Source organism: Dermacentor albipictus, chromosome 1 (assembly GCF_038994185.2).
Source record: "Dermacentor albipictus isolate Rhodes 1998 colony chromosome 1, USDA_Dalb.pri_finalv2, whole genome shotgun sequence".
In the NCBI taxonomy this organism is placed as follows: Eukaryota; Metazoa; Arthropoda; class Arachnida; order Ixodida; family Ixodidae; genus Dermacentor; species Dermacentor albipictus.
Genome location: NC_091821.1, coordinates 302,105,188 through 302,124,153, shown reverse-complemented (window position 1 = coordinate 302,124,153; position 18,966 = coordinate 302,105,188). Strand labels below are relative to the sequence as shown.

At 52.5% G+C, this 18,966-nt stretch overlaps 1 protein-coding gene across 4 annotated transcripts in view; it reads left to right on the top strand.

The window, feature by feature from the left end:
- The window catches only part of LOC135920894 (retinol dehydrogenase 12-like), a 271,490-nt gene that overhangs the window by 236,904 nt on the left and 15,620 nt on the right, over positions 1-18,966 (top strand). For 2 of the 4 annotated variants that reach the window (XM_065455154.1, XM_065455152.1), the window contains one exon: positions 9,201-9,307. The exons of 1 other annotated variant lie outside the window; for it this stretch is intronic. In XM_065455154.1, coding sequence (XP_065311226.1) covers positions 9,201-9,307 — 107 coding nt within the window. Of the gene's footprint in view, positions 1-1,338; positions 1,367-9,200; positions 9,308-18,966 lie in introns of all 4 variants that reach the window. One more of the 4 variants, XM_065455153.2, reaches the window with a different exon arrangement.

The following is an 18,966-nucleotide window of genomic DNA, read 5'->3' as shown; positions in this document are numbered from 1 at the left end:
TTGAGAAACATGTCGTGGCATGTTCTGCCTCTTGCAATTGACTCAGGTGGTGCTTGATCGAGGCTTAACAATTACTCTTCGCCTCTGTCGTACGTGGTAGGATTGAAGTATTTTTGTAGAATGCGCGAGTACTATCGGCGTCAAATGAAAGTTGAACAGTGGAGCGCGTGGCCCAAGCATAAGTGAAGATATAGTGCGCGCCGTCCAGTCATCACCATTGACAGGCGCGCAAATCCGCTTTGGCCGCACTGCCCGATCACCCTCTAGTGAGATAATTTCGCTTCTGTTCTGGTTCCTACATTTGAAAGGGAGAAAATAAAAATGAAGCTAAAATATTGCAGTTTACGGCGAGTCTTGTCGCACAGATCGCCGAAACCACAAGTGCTGTCGGCGCGAACAGCGGCGCGCGTGGTGCAGTTTGCACCGTCATCGCAAGGTAGATTCGCCCGCGCGGTGCGGCGATCTTCGGCGGCGGCGAAGATCGCCGGCGAACTTCGGCTTATGTAACCATGATGTTTACCGGGAAACACTGGAGGCGAACGCTATGCACGAAGGCGAGCTTTCTGGTAGAAACGCGTTCTCTTGCGTGGGCCCATCTCACAGGTAGTGCACAGCCGCGCCAAAACATTATTATGCGAAGCATATTACGAGGGCTCAACCCAGCTCCTCAGGCGCGGCGGTGTCGCCATGAAACCACGTGACACCGTGACGTCACGACAGAGGAGAAGTGGCTTTGGCTCAACTCTTGCAAGACGGGCTGGGTGGGAATCGAACCAGGGTCTCCGGAGTGTGGGACGGAGACGCTACCACTCAGCCACGAGTTTTTTTTTTTTTTCTTTATTGCCGGTCGTTGGCCCGGATAAAAATTACACATTCACAAATAATCAAAAGGCACACTCACAATATGTTGAAAACAACCGCAGAACTTCCACGAGTACGATGCTTCAAAGCGGTATAAAAGCGCCTCTAGTGAATGCGGTGTTGCCTTAGAAACGAGCTGTTTCTACGGCGTGCGTCTCTTGCTCAGGCGCACATTTCGTTGCCGCGCCGAACGCTGCTTTGCTCGACGCTCACCGCGTCCAATGCGGGGCGCGTAGTCGCTGCCCTGTAGCCCATTGTCTTACACCCCTTGGCGGGTCGACGGGAACGCTGTCGCGTTCCACTCTTGAAGGCGAAGCAGTATTGCATGAGTTGTTTCTGCGTCTAGCCGAACCAAATATAGCCAAGCAACAGCAGTTCACCAGGCTAAACAGTGGTTCAACAACTAAAATAAAGGCTAGTATGCTTCGCATCCTGGGCTTAACCTTACCTAAGCCACAGCCATTTTTTCTTTTCCAGGTTTCTGTTACTTTCGCACATTTAATAGGTAAGTCTGAGACGATTTAACATAAAATGCATGCGCTGTCAGTGTGTTGCTTCATGGCATTTGTTTGGGGGCTGTCACTCTCAAAATTACAAGGAATAACTTTGTCAAGAATGTAAGACAAGGTACGAGCAGCTTTAGTGATAGAATGGCGTAGCAAGACAACCCACATATACTGCATAATACATAGCAAGGCGTGGCATATACATATACCTAAATATATGTGGAAGTCTCGCTCACGGACAACTCCGCGGACGCCGACACTGGATATTCTGTGACTAGGGGCACTTAACGCTGTCGCATTAAATGATCCTCCAGACTGGCCAGTAGGCAAGAGTGGCGCTATCACTAAATCGTGGTCGTCATCAAGACACGAGTGGCCTCTTCAATCCTGGACGGCACGGGGCCGTAGCACTATTTTGACGCTTTATTGTCGCTGCAGGTTCTCTGTTCTTCAAATCTTCAAATCAGAGTTTGCGTCACCGTTATTAATGCCAATTCTGATGTTGCTTAATTCTCTCGAAGGCTAGATTGTATTTCTTTCGCGGTAAACACGCATGTATTATGGTTAGCTCCTGAATAGCTGTCGACATAGAAAAATAAAAAAAACTAGAAAAATAGATGGGATGCTCGTATTCTTTATGGGTATTGGTTATTACATTGGTGGTCCTAACATTTTACTTGCATAAATGCTTTGAAAACATTATATTATGCGGGTAATTGAGAAGATAAATAGTGAGAACGTTTTAGGTTAGACAAGCATAGAAATTTGCACTGGAAGTAGGGCTCACGTAACTCAGCGACGAAGGTGAAATGGACACATTTACTAGACTTCTTTCGAATACACACAGAACAACTAAAAAGCAAAAAAAAATTATAAGTTCAGTGCCTTTCCACTCTGTAAGACGGATGACCAGCGAAGCTGTGAATCGGGGGCCCCTCAATGGGCGAACTGCACCTCCGTAGCAGGTCCGCCTGGTGTTGCACTATCCTCGGGATCGGCCCTCATATTGGGAGTGCTTAAGGCCTGCTTCACCTCCGCCGTGGGTTGGCACGGCATTGCACAATATCCGGAATCGGACTACGGATCGAAAGTGCTTAAGGCCTGCTGCACCTTTGCCGCGGATCGGCCCGGTATTGTACTAACTTCGGAATCCACCCTCGTATTGGGAGTGCTTAAGGCCTGCTTCACCTCCGCCGTGGGTTGGCACGGCATTGCACAATATCCGGAATCGGACTACGGATCGAAACTGCTTAAGGCCTGCTGCACCTTTGCCGCGGATCGGCCCGGTATTGTACTAACTTCGTAATCCACCCCCGTATTGGGAGTGCTTAAGGCCTGCTTCACCTCCGCCGTGGGTTGGCACGGCATTGCACAATATCCGGAATCGGACTACGGATCGAAATTGCTTAAGGCCTGCTGCACCTTTGCCGCGGATCGGCCCGGTATTGTACTAACTTCGGAATCCACCCCCGTATTGGGAGTGCTTAAGGCCTGCTTCACCTCCGCCGTGGGTTGGCACGGCATTGCACAATATCCGGAATCGGACTACGGATCGAAAGTACTTAAGGCCGGCTGCACCTTTGCCGCGGATCGGCCCGGTATTGTACTAACTTCGGAATCCACCCCCGTATTGGGAGTGCTTAAGGCCTGCTTCACCTCCGTCGTGGGTTGGCACGGCATTGCACAATATCCGGAATCGGACTACGGATCGAAAGGGCTTAAGGCCTGCTGCACCTTTGCCGCGGATCGGCCCGGTATTGTACTAACTTCGGAATCCACCCCCGTATTGGGAGTGCTTAAGGCCTGCTTCACCTACGCCGTGGGTTGGCACGGCATTGCACAATATCCGGAATCAGACTACGTATCGAAAGTGCTTAAGGCCTGCTTCGCCTTTGCCGCGGATCGGCCCGATATTGTACTAACTTGGGAATCCGCCCCCGTTATGGAGTGCTTAAGGCCTGCTTCACCTCCGCCTTGGGTTGGAGCGGCATTGCACTATATCCGGTATCGGACAACGTATCGAGAGTGCTTAGCACCTCTTTCGCCTCTGCCGCGGATCGGCCCGGCATTGTACTAACTTCGGAATCCGCCCCATATTGGGAGAGCTTAAGGCCTGCTTCACCTCTGTCGCGGTTTGGCGCGGCATTGAACTATATCCAGAATCGGACCACGTATTGAAATTGCTTAAGGCCTGCTTCACCTCCGCCGCGGATCGGCCCGGTATCGGCCCGATCGACCCAGTCGTTGTGTCGTGAACTTCTTCTCTTGTCCTTTGTGTTTTTGACTGGTTTTTTCGTTCAAGTATGTACCAACTGGCCCAGATTTCAACCCTTCTCCGGTATTGTACTAACTTCAGAAACCGCCCCCGTATTGGAAGTGCTTAAGGCCTGCTTCACCTCCGCCGCGGATTGGCACGGCATCGCACGATATCCGGAATCGGACCAGGTATCGACAGTGCTTAACGCGCGCTTCACCTCTGCCGCGGATCAGCCCGGTATTGTACTATCTTCGGAATCCGCCCCCGTATTGGAAGTGCTTAAGGCCTGCTTCACCTCCGCCGTGGGTTGGCACGGCATTGCACTATATCCGGAATCGGACCAGGTATCGACAGTGCTTAACGCGCGCTTCACCTCTGCCGCGGATCAGCCCGGTATTGTACTATCTTCGGAATCCACCCCCGTATTGGAAGTGCTTAAGGCCTGCTTCACCTCCGCCGTGGGTTGGCACGGCATTGCACTATATCCGGAATCGGACCAGGTATCGACAGTGCTTAACGCGTGCTTCACCTCTGCCGCGGATCAGCCCGGTATTGTACTATCTTCGGAATCCACCCCCGTATTGGAAGTGCTTAAGGCCTGCTTCACCTCCGCCGTGGGTTGGCACGGCATTGCACTATATCCGGAATCGGACCAGGTATCGACAGTGCTTAACGCGCGCTTCACCTCTGCCGCGGATCAGCCCGGTATTGTACTATCTTCGGAATCCACCCCCGTATTGGAAGTGCTTAAGGCCTGCTTCACCTCCGCCGTGGGTTGCCACCGCATTGCACTATATCCGGAATCGGACCAGGTATCGACAGTGCTTAACGCGCGCTTCACCTCTGCCGCGGATCAGCCCGGTATTGTACTATCTTCGGAATCCACCCCCGTATTGGAAGTGCTTAAGGCCTGCTTCACCTCCGCCGTGGGTTGGCACGGCATTGCACTATATCCAGAATCGGACCAGGTATCGACAGTGCTTAACGCGCGCTTCACCTCTGCCGCGGATCAGCCCGGTATTGTACTATCTTCGGAATCCGCCCCCGTATTGGAAGCGCTTAAGGCCTGCTTCACCTCCGCCGTGGGTTGACACGGCATTGCACTATATCCGGAATCGGACCAGGTATCGACAGTGCTTAACGCGCGCTTCACCTCTGCCGCGGATCAGCCCGGTATTGTACTATCTTCGGAATCCACCCCCGTATTGGAAGTGCTTAAGGCCTGATTCACCTCCGCCGTGGGTTGGCACGGCATTGCACTATATCCGGAATCGGACCAGGTATCGACAGTGCTTAACGCGCGCTTCACCTCTGCCGCGGATCAGCCCGGTATTGTACTATCTTCGGAATCCACCCCCGTATTGGAAGTGCTTAAGGCCTGCTTCACCTCCGCCGTGGGTTGGCACGGCATTGCACTATATCCGGAATCGGACCAGGTATCGACAGTGCTTAACGCGCGCTTCACCTCTGCCGCGGATCAGCCCGGTATTGTACTATCTTCGGAATCCGCCCCCGTATTGGGAGTGCTTAAGGCCTGCTTCACCTCCACCGTGGGTTGGCACGGCATCGCACTATATCCGGAATCCGACTACGTATCGAAAGTTCTTAAGGCCTGCTTCACCTCCTCCGCGGATCGGCCCGGTATTGTACTATCTTCGGAATCCGCCCCAGTATCGGGAGTGCTTAAGGCCTGCTTCACCTCCACCGTGGGTTGGCACGGCATCGCACTATATCGGGAATCCGACTACGTATCGAAAGTGCTTAAGGCCTGCTTCACCTCCTCCGCGGATCAGCCCGGTATTGTACTATCTTCGGAATCCGCCCCCGTATTGGGAGTGCTTAAGGCCTGCTTCACCTCCACCGTGGGTTGGCACGGCATCGCACTATATCCGGAATCCGACTACGTATCGAAAGTGCTTAAGGCCTGCTTCACCTCCTCCGCGGATCGGCCCGGTATTGTACTATCTTCGGAATCCGCCCCCGTATTGGGAGTGCTTAAGGCCTGCTTCACCTCCACCGTGGGTTGGCACGGCATCGCACTATATCCGGAATCCGACTACGTATCGAAAGTTCTTAAGGCCTGCTTCACCTCCTCCGCGGATCGGCCCGGTATTGTACTATCTTCGGAATCCGCCCCAGTATCGGGAGTGCTTAAGGCCTGCTTCACCTCCACCGTGGGTTGGCACGGCATCGCACTATATCCGGAATCCGACTACGTATCGAAAGTGCTTAAGGCCTGCTTCACCTCCTCCGCGGATCGGCCCGGTATTGTACTATCTTCGGAATCCGCCCCCGTATTGGGAGTGCTTAAGGCCTGCTTCACCTCCACCGTGGGTTGGCACGGCATCGCACTATATCGGGAATCCGACTACGTATCGAAAGTGCTTAAGGCCTGCTTCACCTCCTCCGCGGATCAGCCCGGTATTGTACTATCTTCGGAATCCGCCCCCGTATTGGGAGTGCTTAAGGCCTGCTTCACCTCCACCGTGGGTTGGCACGGCATCGCACTATATCCGGAATCCGACTACGTATCGAATGTGCTTAAGGCCTGCTTCACCTCCTCCGCGGATCAGCCCGGTATTGTACTATCTTCGGAATCCGCCCCCGTATTGGGAGTGCTTAAGGCCTGCTTCACCTCCACCGTGGGTTGGCACGGCATCGCACTATATCCGGAATCCGACTACGTATCGAAAGTTCTTAAGGCCTGCTTCACCTCCTCCGCGGATCGGCCCGGTATTGTACTATCTTCGGAATCCGCCCCAGTATCGGGAGTGCTTAAGGCCTGCTTCACCTCCACCGTGGGTTGGCACGGCATCGCACTATATCCGGAATCCGACTACGTATCGAAAGTGCTTAAGGCCTGCTTCACCTCCTCCGCGGATCAGCCCGGTATTGTACTATCTTCGGAATCCGCCCCCGTATTGGGAGTGCTTAAGGCCTGCTTCACCTCCACCGTGGGTTGGCACGGCATCGCACTATATCCGGAATCCGACTACGTATCGAAAGTGCTTAAGGCCTGCTTCACCTCCTCCGCGGATCGGCCCGGTATTGTACTATCTTCGGAATCCGCCCCCGTATTGGGAGTGCTTAAGGCCTGCTTCACCTCCACCGTGGGTTGGCACGGCATCGCACTATATCGGGAATCCGACTACGTATCGAAAGTGCTTAAGGCCTGCTTCACCTCCTCCGCGGATCGGCCCGGTATTGTACTATCTTCGGAATCCGCCCCAGTATCGGGAGTGCTTAAGGCCTGCTTCACCTCCGCCGTGGGTTGGCACGGCATTGAACCATATCCGGAATCGGACCACGTATGTGGAGTGCTTAAGGCCTGCGTCACTTCCGCCTCGGATAGGCTAAGCATTGCACTATCTTCGGGATCGGCCCACGTGTGGAGTATGCATAACGCCTGCTTCATCTCCAGCGCGGGTCGGCCGGACATTGCACTACCTTCGGGATCGGCCCACGTATGAAAAATTGTTGGTCCATATTCACGGAGACGAGATGCGCCAGAGCATAGCTATAAACAGCTTCGCTGTAAAATGATCGTGCTTATCCATGATTGGCTCTTATGTACATTGGCGAAAACTTGAAGCGCTTTCCCGACGCTTTTACTAATTTACAGCAGCTGTTTGGAGCAGGAATCAGCACAATATTTCATAACAAACCTGGTAAAGCTATTTATTAGTTGGTGTGCAACCAACTCCAACATGAGCAGCACCATTCAACTCGAGCAGTAGCAACAGACAATAAAGTGAAATAATGACTGAACATGCACTGATTAAACTTCTTGGCCACCAAGTAGATCACCACTAAGGTTAGCGGACGACTTGAAAGCCACAAAAAAGCAAACGTGTAAGGCGAGTGAGGACCCCACATCCAGATTTTAGCACCCGCTTCCTGTAACGTCGTAAAGAGGCAAAAGCATCTGGAACGGACAACGAAATTACATAGACAACGAAAGATTCCGTGTGTCCCAGCCAAATTCATATCTTTCATATGAGTTGTGAACGCCTCTACGGCGAAAACCACTGCGACAAATTTGCCGGTACGGCGACAGAAGCTAGATGTCGCCGGCGGCTGTTTTGTTCATTGGCAACCGGTGCACGCAGCGGTACCGCCACTGTTCTCCTCAGATGCTAGCGATCTTCGGCCAGCGCTAGCATTGCGGTATGCTTCACGAGCGCGCCGAGTATAGTAGTTGGCCTGCACAGCTCGTGAAATGACTGAACTCGCGTACGCGGCTTGTTGTAGCACAGCAGCGGTTGTGATACCTGGATGACCAGTACGTGGTGCTTGACGACGGCAACGTGAGTTGCTTGGAACTGACGACCAACGACATCGTCGAAACTGTCAATGAGGAAAAGGACAAGAAAGTCAACCAAGGCACCAGTGACAAAGAACTTGCATATGAACTCTGACAAAATGGAGGCGTTGGATGCCCTAGAGCACCACTTTGCATAACTACGCCATGCAGCATGACACGAACCTCGTTGCCATAAGGTCGACCACACTCCCACACGGACGAAGTACGCAGCAGAAAAGTTGGCAACTTCTTGGACTCCGTCTCTCTCGGTTCAATGTTGAATAAAGGTTTTGCTTAGCTAGACGTGCTTAGCTGGCGCCATTGAGGTGCCATCTTTACGACGAGGTGACCTGTATAACGAAAGGTTTTCGAGGTCTCGAACGAATGCTTCGCTATAAAGGCGTTTCACTGTACTTTGATAGCATCTGCTAGGAGCTAGGTAAGTGTTTATTAAATAATAATGATTCGGTATGTTTTACTACAATGTCAGCAAAGTGTGGGCCTGCTAACTCCTCCGAGTTTTCTTGCGCAATGCGGTTTAGATGCGAGAAAATACGTTTAAATTTGTGACCTCACATTGACGTTATATGCGTGACTTTTTACAAGGTAAATTCAGGAAAGCTGCGCTATAATGTTTTCGACCACTACCCAACTGCTCTTGCAATCTAAACTGTTTTTGTAAGAGGAGTGGAGAGGAGAGGCAGGTAAGAGGAGTGCAACGCCAACATGAAGGCTGGCTGGGGAACAGGACGAGGAAAAAGTCAGAGACGGGGAGATGAGCCAGTGTTAAGTACCGGCTGGCTGCCCCGTGCTGAGGAAAGATATATAGGGAATAAAATGTGGTAGAAAAAGAGAAGGAATAAAAAATAGAGAAATGTTACATGCGACTTGCTACAGCTTTCACAGGAATCGGTCACGCGCTGCAACTCATATTGGGTCACTCAATCCACAATCATGGGAGCGCTTAGAATATAGTAAATAAGAAGATGTGGGGGGCGGGGGGGAGGGCAAAAAAATAGATTGGTCCAATGGCGAAGGCATGTCACTGTTTTTGTAAAATAAGGATAACAATATGAATTATAAGGCCTTCGGATTGTACGGTGTTCTCCTGTATAATGCAACACCAAGGAGCTGTACAACAGACCATGTGCTTACTATATGTCGCAGGGAACGTCTGCAGTGCAGCGGTTCTTGAGCTCATTTGTGTCGATATGTTTTCTCTCTATTCGTTTTCACTAACAACGCTTCCGTTTCGTTTACGCGGAGCGTGCAGGAGTGACCGCGAACGCAGTCCACCCGGGCGCAGTCGACACTGGAATCGCCGGAGAAGAAAGACTGATCGCCTACCTCTTCCGAATCCTCGTGAATTTCTACGGAAGGGTAATGGGTGCCCGAGTTTTTTCTTGTGTACAGTACAGTACTATAAATGGCGTCTCGAACAACAAATTGTGCTAGTGCTACAACTAGGAGGATAACAAGCTAACCGTAAGGGATGCTAAGGAGTCATTGAAAGGAAGATATTAGGCGCAGAAATTGAGATTTCCGAGCAAACTCGAGTAGAGGATGTTCTATTGGACACTAAGAGGATACGTGTATGTCGAATCGCTAGGTGGTGCAGAATCGCTACGAATCTGCACCACCTATACAATATCATTGTTACTGTACAGCTTTCACAAGGGTCTACTGCTATGAAATTGCATGACGACCGTTTTTCTTTTGCATACGATGCATACGTGTATATTGTTACGTAGGAAGACACCGACGAAAAGCTATCTACAAGTATATTTACAAGGCAATACGCCGCAGTTGACCAAGAGGCAACCGCCCGCGCTAGCTTCCAATCGTCGTCTTCGTCTTCTTCCTGCGCGGCTCTTCGTCAGTGGGAATACGACCCCGTAGCATTACCCCCGGCGGCAAAAGCGCCGTCCCGGAGCGACTAAAGGCTGGACTAGGAAGCAGTGTAGTAGCTCTTGAGCCTACTGACGTGCACGACATCACTGGACGCCAGAGTAGATGACGAGGTTGAGTTCACAGGAGCAATTTCATAAGTCACAGGCGTCACCTGGCGAAGCACGCGGTAGGGCCCTGTGTATCGCGAAAGGAGCTTTGCGGAAAGTCCAACGTGACGACAGGGCGACCACAGGAGCACGAGTGCACCAGGCGAAAACCGTACGTCATGGTGGCGGGCGTTGTACTGACGCTGCTGCGTGGTTTGCGAGTCCGTCAGTCGAGCACGGGCAAGCTGGCATGCATGATCGGCGAGGGCGATGGCGTCGCGCGCATACTCCGTTGTTGAGATCGCAGCAGGAGGAAGTACCGTGTCAAGGGGCAAGGTCGGTTCGCGACCGTAGAGTAGATAAAATGGAGAAAATCCGGCGGTGTCGTGCCGGGAAGAATTGTAAGCAAAGGTGACGTAAGGAAGGGCAACGTCCCAGTCGTGGTGGTCTTTCGAAACGTACTTGGACAGCATGTCGGTAAGGGTACGGTTTAAGCGCTCGGTCAGGCCATTGGTTTGAGGATGGTATGAGGTAGACAGCTTGTGTTGAATAGAGCAGGAACGCACAATGTCGGCGATAACTTTCGAGAGGAAGTTACGACCGCGGTCAGTAAGCAGCTGTCGCGGGGCGCCATGCACTAAGATAATGTCACGCAAGAGAAAGTCCGCGACGTCAGTGGCGCAACTGGTAGGTAGAGCCCGCGTGATAGCGTATCGGGTGGCGTAATCAGTTGCGACGGCTACCCATTTGTTCTCAGAGGATGACGTGGGAAAGGGACCGAGGAGGTCTAATCCAACACGAAAAAACGGTTCCACAGGGACGGTAATCGGCTGGAGATGACCGGAAGGTAGCACCTGAGGCGTTTTCCGACGCTGGCAGGGATCACAGGCAGCAACATAGCGTCGGACGGAGCGAGCAAGACCAGGCCAATAGAAGCGGCGGCGGACGCGGTCGTACGTGCGGGTTACGCCAAGATGTCCTGCAGTGGGTGCGTCATGCATCTGAAAGAGCACAGTCTGTCGTAGATGTTGTGGCACGACAAGAAGAAGATCAGGGCCGTCAGGGAGGATGTTCCTTCGGTACATAATGCCGCCCTGGAGGATATATCGGCGAACGGATGCGTCGGTAGGTGCAGAGCGCAGACGCTCGATGAGTACTCGCAGCGATAGGTCTCGGTACTGCTCATCGGCGATGTTAGCGAAGGCAGACACAGAGAAAATGCCGTCGGCGGTACTACTGTCGGCGTCGTCAGGCTCGTCTACCGGATAGCGAGACAGGCAGTCAGCGTCCTGGTGTAGTCGGCCAGATTTGTAGGTGACAGAGAACGACTATTCTTGGAGGCGTAAGGCCCAGCGACCAAGTCTTCCTGAAGGGTCTTTCAATGAGCATAACCAACACAGCGCGTGATGGTCTGTGATAACGGAAAACGGTCGGCCATATAAGTATGGGCGGAACTTCGCAACCGCCCAAACTAGGGCCAGACACTCACGCTCAGTGATGGAATAGTTGCGCTCCGCGGGCGAGAGGAGCCTGCTGGCGTAAGCGATAACACGGTCGTGGCCACGCTGGCGTTGTGCCAGTACTGCGCCAATTCCGTGACCGCTGGCATCAGTACGGACTTCGGTAGGCGCAGAAGGATCGAAGTGGGCCAGAACGGGGGGCGTTGTGAGAAGATCGACGAGAAGCGAGAATGCAGAGGCCTCGTTATCGCCCCACTGGAAAGGGGCGTCTTTTTTCAAAAGCTCGGTTAGTGGTCGTGCTATGGCCGCGAAATTTTGGACGAAAAGGCGGAAGTACGAGCAAAGGCCGATGAAGCTGCGCACATCCTTGACACACTTCGGAACAGGGAAGTGCGTAAGAGCATGGATCTTGCCTGGGTCCGGTTGCACTCCGTTCGCGTCAACGAGGTGCCCAAGGACGGTAATCTGGCGACGGCCGAATTGGCACTTCGATTCGTTCAGTTGCAGACCGGCTCGGCGAAAAACGTCCAGGACTGCTGAGAGGCGCTCGAGGTGCGTAGCGAATGTTGGGCAGAAGACTATAACGTCGTCTAAGTAGCACAGGCACGTGGACCATTTGAAACCGTGAAGAAGGGAGTCGATCATGCGTTCAAAAGTGGCAGGAGCGTTACATAGGCCGAACGGCATCACCTTGAATTGATAAAGACCGTCGGGTGTTACAAAGGCAGTCTTCTCGCGGTCGAGATCGTCCACGGCAATCTGCCAATAGCCGGAGCGAAGGTCAGTAGAGGAGAAATAGCGAGCACCGTGGAGGCAGTCAAGGGCGTCATCAATCCGAGGTAGGGGATACACGTCCTTTTTGGTAACCCTGTTAAGGTGCGATAATCCACGCAAAAGCGCCATGAGCCATCCTTCTTTTTTACCAGCACAACCGGTGACGCCCATGGACTACATGACGGTTCAATAATGTTCTTGGCAAGCATTTTGCGAACTTCGGTGTGAATCACTTGACGCTCAGCCGGTGATACTCGATACGGGCGGCGATGAATAGGAGGGGCATCTCCGGTATTAATGCGATGTTTAACAGCTGTTGTTTGGGCCAAAGGACGATCGTTGAAGTCAAAAATATCTTGGTAGGAAATGAGAACGCGGTAGAGCGCACGAGCGTGCTCGGACGGCATGTCGGGTGCAATCATTTTCTGTAAGTTGGCGATGGTACAAGTCGCCGACTGCGATGGTAGAGGAGGATCGGTCGAATTGTCGTCTACTGAGTGACCCTCGAATGAGCAAAGTTGGGCCAGAGACATCCCGCGTGGCAGCACTTGTGTCGTCAAGGCAAAATTGATCACTGGCAGGCAGACGCAATTCGCCGTAATAGATAAAATAGTATGAGGTAGTGTGATCCCGTGTGTAAGGAGGACGTCTTGCATAGGAGCCGCGATGTAGTGACCGTCGGGCACTGGCGGGGATGACACGAAGTCAACGTAAGTCAGTGCCGAAGGTGGCAAGCGAACGAAGTCGGCGGAACTGAGGCGAGGAAGGTGTTCTTCAGCGGGATCCAGAACAGGCAGGTCGAGGCGGAGAGTACTGGCGGAGCAATCGATGAGAGCAGAATGTGCGGAGAGGAAGTCGAGGCCGAGGATGATGTCGTGGGGACAGTGAGCGATGACTGTGAATAGCACGGTAGTGGAGCGATCGGCGAAGGAGACGCGGGCGGCACACATACCAATTACGGGGGCTGTTCCGCAATCGGCGACACGGACAACAGGCGTCGCGGCAGGCGTGATTATTTTCCTCAGCCGGTTACGAAGATCCGCGCTCATTACCGACAAATGCGCCCCAGTGTCTATGAGAGCTGATACAGGAACACCGTCGACTTGCACGTCAAGAAGGTTCAGATGGGTGGGCAACGTCAGGAGAGGATTTGGCGGCGTAGGGAGCAATGCAGCGTCACCTCGAGGCGCTGCATCGTCTAGTTTTCCGGCTGGGAGCGGCGTCCGAAGGGAGTCGGCGAATAGGAACGACGGGGCTGGGGAGAGCGAGATTGTCGTCGTTGGGGCGAAGGCGAACGAGAATAGGGTCGGTTCGGCGCAGGAGAATCGGTGGCGGCATTATCTGAGCGGGCAGCATAGGGACGAGAAAGGCCACCTGGGGGGCGAGAGTAGGCAGTATATGTAGACTGGTTCAGGGAACTCCAGCGACTGCGGCAGTGCCGAGAAATGTGCCCAATTCGATGGCAGTGAAAACAAATTGGCTTGTCGTCGGCAGTGCGCCATTCAGAGGGGTTGCGGAAACGTGGAGGGTAAGAAGGTGCGGGACGGGGTGGAATCGAAGATGCCGGGTGGGGATCAGGGTGATGGGCCGAGCAGATGGTGTGAATACCCATGTTGGCGAACTCCTGGCGGACAACTGCCTGGATCAGGGAAACAGTGACTGCAGGTGCATTGGAGGGGCTGGAGTCGAACGCAGCCGGATAGGCGGCTTCGATCTCACACCGGACAATCCTCGTAACATCGCCAGTGTTGTTGGGACGAGGAGCGTCGGCACAGGAAGATGTCGCTGGGGTGTTGGGCAGACGGGCAAACTGTTGGTCGATACGTCGGCTTTTAGCGAATTCCAGGCGGCGGCACTCTTTTATAACTGCGTCCACCGTCGCGACGTTGTTAAACACGAGCAAGTTGAAGGCGTCATCGGCAATGCCTTTGAGGATGTGGGAGACCTTGTCGGACTCAGTCATGTGTGCGTCAACTTTGCGGCAAAGAGCCAAGACGTCCTGAATGTACGTGACGTAGAGCTCCGTTGACGTCTGCACACGACCGGAAAGCGCCTTCTGCGCGGCAAGTTGGTGACCGTAGGGGTTGCCGAACAAGTCTCGAAGCTTTTGCTTAAGCGAATCCCAACTGGTCACCTCATCTTCGTGCGTCCGATACCAAACTCGAGGTGTGCCACCGAGGTAAAAGACGACGTTGGCGAGCATGATAGTTGGGTCCCACCGGTTATTGCGGCTGACGTGTTCGTAAAGGCTGATCCAGTCCTCGACGTCTTCCCCATCTTTTGCCGAGAATACGCCAGGATCACGGGGAGCGGAGAGGGTGATGTAGGTCGTCGAAGTGGCAGCAGGTGTCGGAGCCGGTGGAGTCGGGTTGGCGTCGCCGGGAGCCATGAAGGTAGGCTCAACGAACCGTCCACTGCGAAGCTCCGTGACGAGGTACAGGGAACGTCCACCTCCACCAAATATGTTACGTAGGAAGACACCGACGAAAAGCTATTTACAAGTATATTTACAAGGCAATACGCCGCAGTTGACCAAGAGGCAACCGCCCGCGCTAGCTTCCAATCGTCGTCTTCGTCTTCTTCCTGCGCGGCTCTTCGTCAGTGGGAATACGACCCCGTAGCAATATAAAGCACACAACCGGTGGCGTGCAATTGAAAAGCTGGCGAGGGAAGGAACGCGCAACTAGAAGCAGCCGAGGCTTACTTGGGTTGATGAGGCGCTCTCTGACCATACCTGGCCATTGCGTCCCTAAACGGTTGAAATCATCATGAGGCAACACAGGATGCAGTCGACTGTCGCAGGACTACCGGGAGTGATCAGATGTGCAGGCAAATCGCCTTACGAGGAAGGAATTATGAGGTACCGGAAAGTGCGCGGCTCGATACCGCCGGTCCATGTATCTTGGAATATAGATTCTGCAATCAATTTCTTATCAAGGACCCATCGCATGTAATGAAGGCATTGTTCCCTTTTTAGCCACTCGGTATTGCTATTATCAGATGCTCTACAGGACATCCCGTAAGGGAATGCGATTTACAATGAAAACAATTCAACGAAAATTACGATACTCCCTAATACAAAATGTGTTTTCGATTCGCGTGTTAATATTTTGTATTACGATCATATGCGTTTATATGATGAAAAGAACGCTGTGAGTGGCGCGCTTGGTTTCGATACAGACGACGCGCGCTACACTGGCGCCATGTCATGACCATCGTCGCCGCACAGCCCGTCTTGCGTGGCGCCGTTCTTCTCACGCTTTTGATCCACCAACGACGAGAGCTGCCCTCCGTCGCGGGATGATCGTGCCACCAGTGTCAGAGGCGACAACACCCAAGGGAGCGTCACACCGAGCCTTACTCTTAGCCGCTCGCCATCGCCTCTTGCAGGAGCAGTTATACACGTCACATCGGTTACGCTTGTAACGCGGACTGACTTCAGCAGCTGACGCCGCCGACGAGCGTCAGCCTCCCCATCTCACGGCACGAGCACATCATAACTCGATTTCTCCGCTCTTTCTGCGCATGCGCGAAGAGCAGTGGTTGCGAGAGAGAAATGTGGGGGACTTTCGGCCCTTGAGATCTCTCTTCGTCTAGGTACTACGGGGAAGAAAGTTGTTAGCTCCATTCGGCCCTAGCCGAGCTGGAAGCTCAGTCGACAGAATGCGTGGCCGGCAAGGCGGAGAAGCTGTGTCCGAGGTGAGTTTGTTGCTACTTTGTTGCGATGGTAGCATATTAAATTTTTATAGTCGCAGGGGGATACGTTGGGAAGTGAGGTGTCGTCTCACATGACTTTAGTGGCAAAGCATTACATCATGCCGATGCATTGTTCATTAATGTCCTTGAGCAGGGTCAGCATACCGCACACTTGAGGAGATTTGCGGGAACGGAAACAGTTTATGAATTCGACTGCCGTGCCAATGCGAGTTTGTTGCTTTTTTCTTTTTTTTGCGGCGGTAGCATATTAACTTCTGATAGTCGCAGGGGGATACGTTTGGACGCGAGGCGTTTTCTCGGATGACCTTATTGGCAAAGCATTACGTCGTGCCGATGCATTGTTCATTAGTGTCGTTGAGAATATTACACACTTCAGGGGAATCGTGGGAACGGAAACAGTTTATGAATTCAACTGCTGTGCCGATGCAGTAGTTCTTAATGTAACTGAGCATACAACACACTTGGAGAGAGAGAGAGAGAGAGAGAAAACTTTTATTGTCATGTTTTAGTGGAGCTTTCTTTCCCAGCGGTGTGGGCTAGCGTGGCGTCTGCTTTGCCGCGACGCTATCAGCCCATTCCGCCAACCGATTCGTGGGAATGGAACATTTTGTACTCTGTAGGAGGAGAAGATGACGAAGTGTCCTGTGTGGAACGCTGCCTTTTTGTTTCTGCGAATTTGAAGTTACTTTGTGGGAGACGCCACTCCCTTAACTACGGCGATGGACGTGGAGTCACCTGGAGGGGTTCCTGGTCCTTCTACGTCAACAGCGGTCGCACCGAGAAAGAGGTCTAGTCGCCCGAGTGACACCGACAGCGAGGACACTGTGATCTACTCAGGGACCAGTGATGTCAGACCTCACAATTTTATGTGTGCCTGTGGCTGCTAGCGACAATCTAAACCGTATCAACCGCCAAGCCACATCTGCGTCGCTCGAGGCACTTGTTCCGGGTCAGATCAAAGATGTAAGGATCAACGCCCGTGAGAACATCCTCGCTATAGATGTCACAAACCGCAGCGCGCTAGACATTCTGAGCAACGTTAAGGTGCGGGATAGCACGAACCTACGCTGCTATAAACAAGACGATCATGGCTCTACGGCCGGCGTTGTGTATGACGTAGATAATTCCATAAGTGATGCTGACCTGCATATAGTCATCAAGCCGGCGACAGAGTGAATTACCGGATTGCAAGCCCGTCGCCTGGGAAACTCGCAGTGTGTCAAGTTAACTTTCAAAGGAGAGAGCCTACCGTCACACGTCAAGGTCGTTCACTTCCGACACATTGTATGGCCTTTTGTGCCAAAGCCGCTTCAGTGCAGGAAGGGTCAAAGGATAGGGCACGTTAGTGCGTTTTGCACAAACGCTGCCGTGTGCTCACGATGCTCTGGGTCGCACAGCTCCGACGCCTGTCGTGCAGAAAACCAAAAGTGCGCCATTGTCAAGGCTCTCACGATGGAACTTAATGAATTGCCCACATGTGAAAAATGAGGCGAAAGACTTCAGGCAAATGGTCAGGGATGGTTCCTCGCACAGGGAGGCTGCCGCTAAGGTGCGACGTCGACGTTCATGTCGCCGGAGATCTAGGAAACCCACTGCTATTGCTAAGGATGCACCACGTCCACTGATAGTCCACAAACTTCTGCATACAACTAGCAATAGTAGGAATGAGGTTCCTCAGCAGAAAGACTCCAATATCATTGCCTCATGCGAGGAGTGGCCGCCGTTGCCAAGGCTAGATCCACCAGCGGAGCGATAAGATGTAGCAGGCTCGCCGAATCATGCTTCACCTTCTGGCAGCAAGCAAGACGACGACGACAAACAAGTTGTCACCATGATAAGGGCCCTTATGAACACGCTACGGGTACTATTCACGGCCGTACACACTCCGGCGGCTCGAGACGCACTTCAAATATTGGATGCCCTGAATGCGGTACTGTCCGGTCTTGAGAAGCACCATGGCTGCTCCTCTACATTCGTTCCTTAAAGAGGTCAAGGAAGCGTCTATCTTCCAATGGAATGTCAGAGGCATTAAATCCCGCATTTCAGACTTTCGTCCGTTCGTTTTCAAGAACAAATTTCCAATAATCGTCATTTGTGAACGAAACATTGAGAGCACCATCCACCTATCAGGATATGAAGCTTTCATGTCTGCCACCTGTAGCGACCGCAGCAAAGTCATCGTTTATATCAGATGCGATTTCAGGTATGTTTTACACCCAGCGGCACCTGATGACGACAATCAGCACCCATGCTTGACTATAAAATGCAAGAACGTCGCACTCACGCTCGTAGGTGCCTACATTTCACCTTCGAGTCGATTTGACAATGCAAGACTAAGTGCAATTTTAACAGCGAGACCTGGACCATTGATTATTACCGGCGACTTCAATGCGCATCATTCGCTATGGGGAAGCTTAGAGATGCACTGTCGAGGAAGACGTGTATTATCCTTCGTGTCGGACCATGAGCTCTGCGGCCTTAATGATGGCAGTCCCACTTTTTTGCGGGGATTGACATACAGCAGCTGGACTTAACTTTTGTTTCAAGATGCCTCAGCGCCAGTGTGAAATGGTTCACGGACAACGAAACGCATGGTAGTGACCATGTTCCAACATATGTTAAAATCGACGGCATATGCAAGTCACCCTCTACTACAGTTATTCATCACATCGACTCGACTAAATACACGTTGCTCATGAAGAAGAATTGCCAAGAGACCCAGGACTGTTTACCTGGCAGCATCGAGAAGCCCATTGACGCCGCTGCTCAAGAAGCCACAAGATCATTTAGGCCTATTCATAAGTTTTCTGAATTCGAAGCAGAATTGGAGCGGCTTCGAGCAATCCGCCGTCGCGCGGAACGAAGGCACAGGCGCACCAAGTCCATCTACGACCTAAGGGAGGTGAGACGCATACAGAAGTAGATCCAGCGTGGGATCGACCCTCTGCTGTCTCTAAGATGGAAAAACCTTCTGTGATTCCCTTGATCCGCATAAACCCCTGTCACATATATGGAGAACAGTGCGTGGTCTTCGAACATCACCGCAACAACGCCACCCCTTCAAATTCCTGGCTCTCTACCAAGGTCGCAG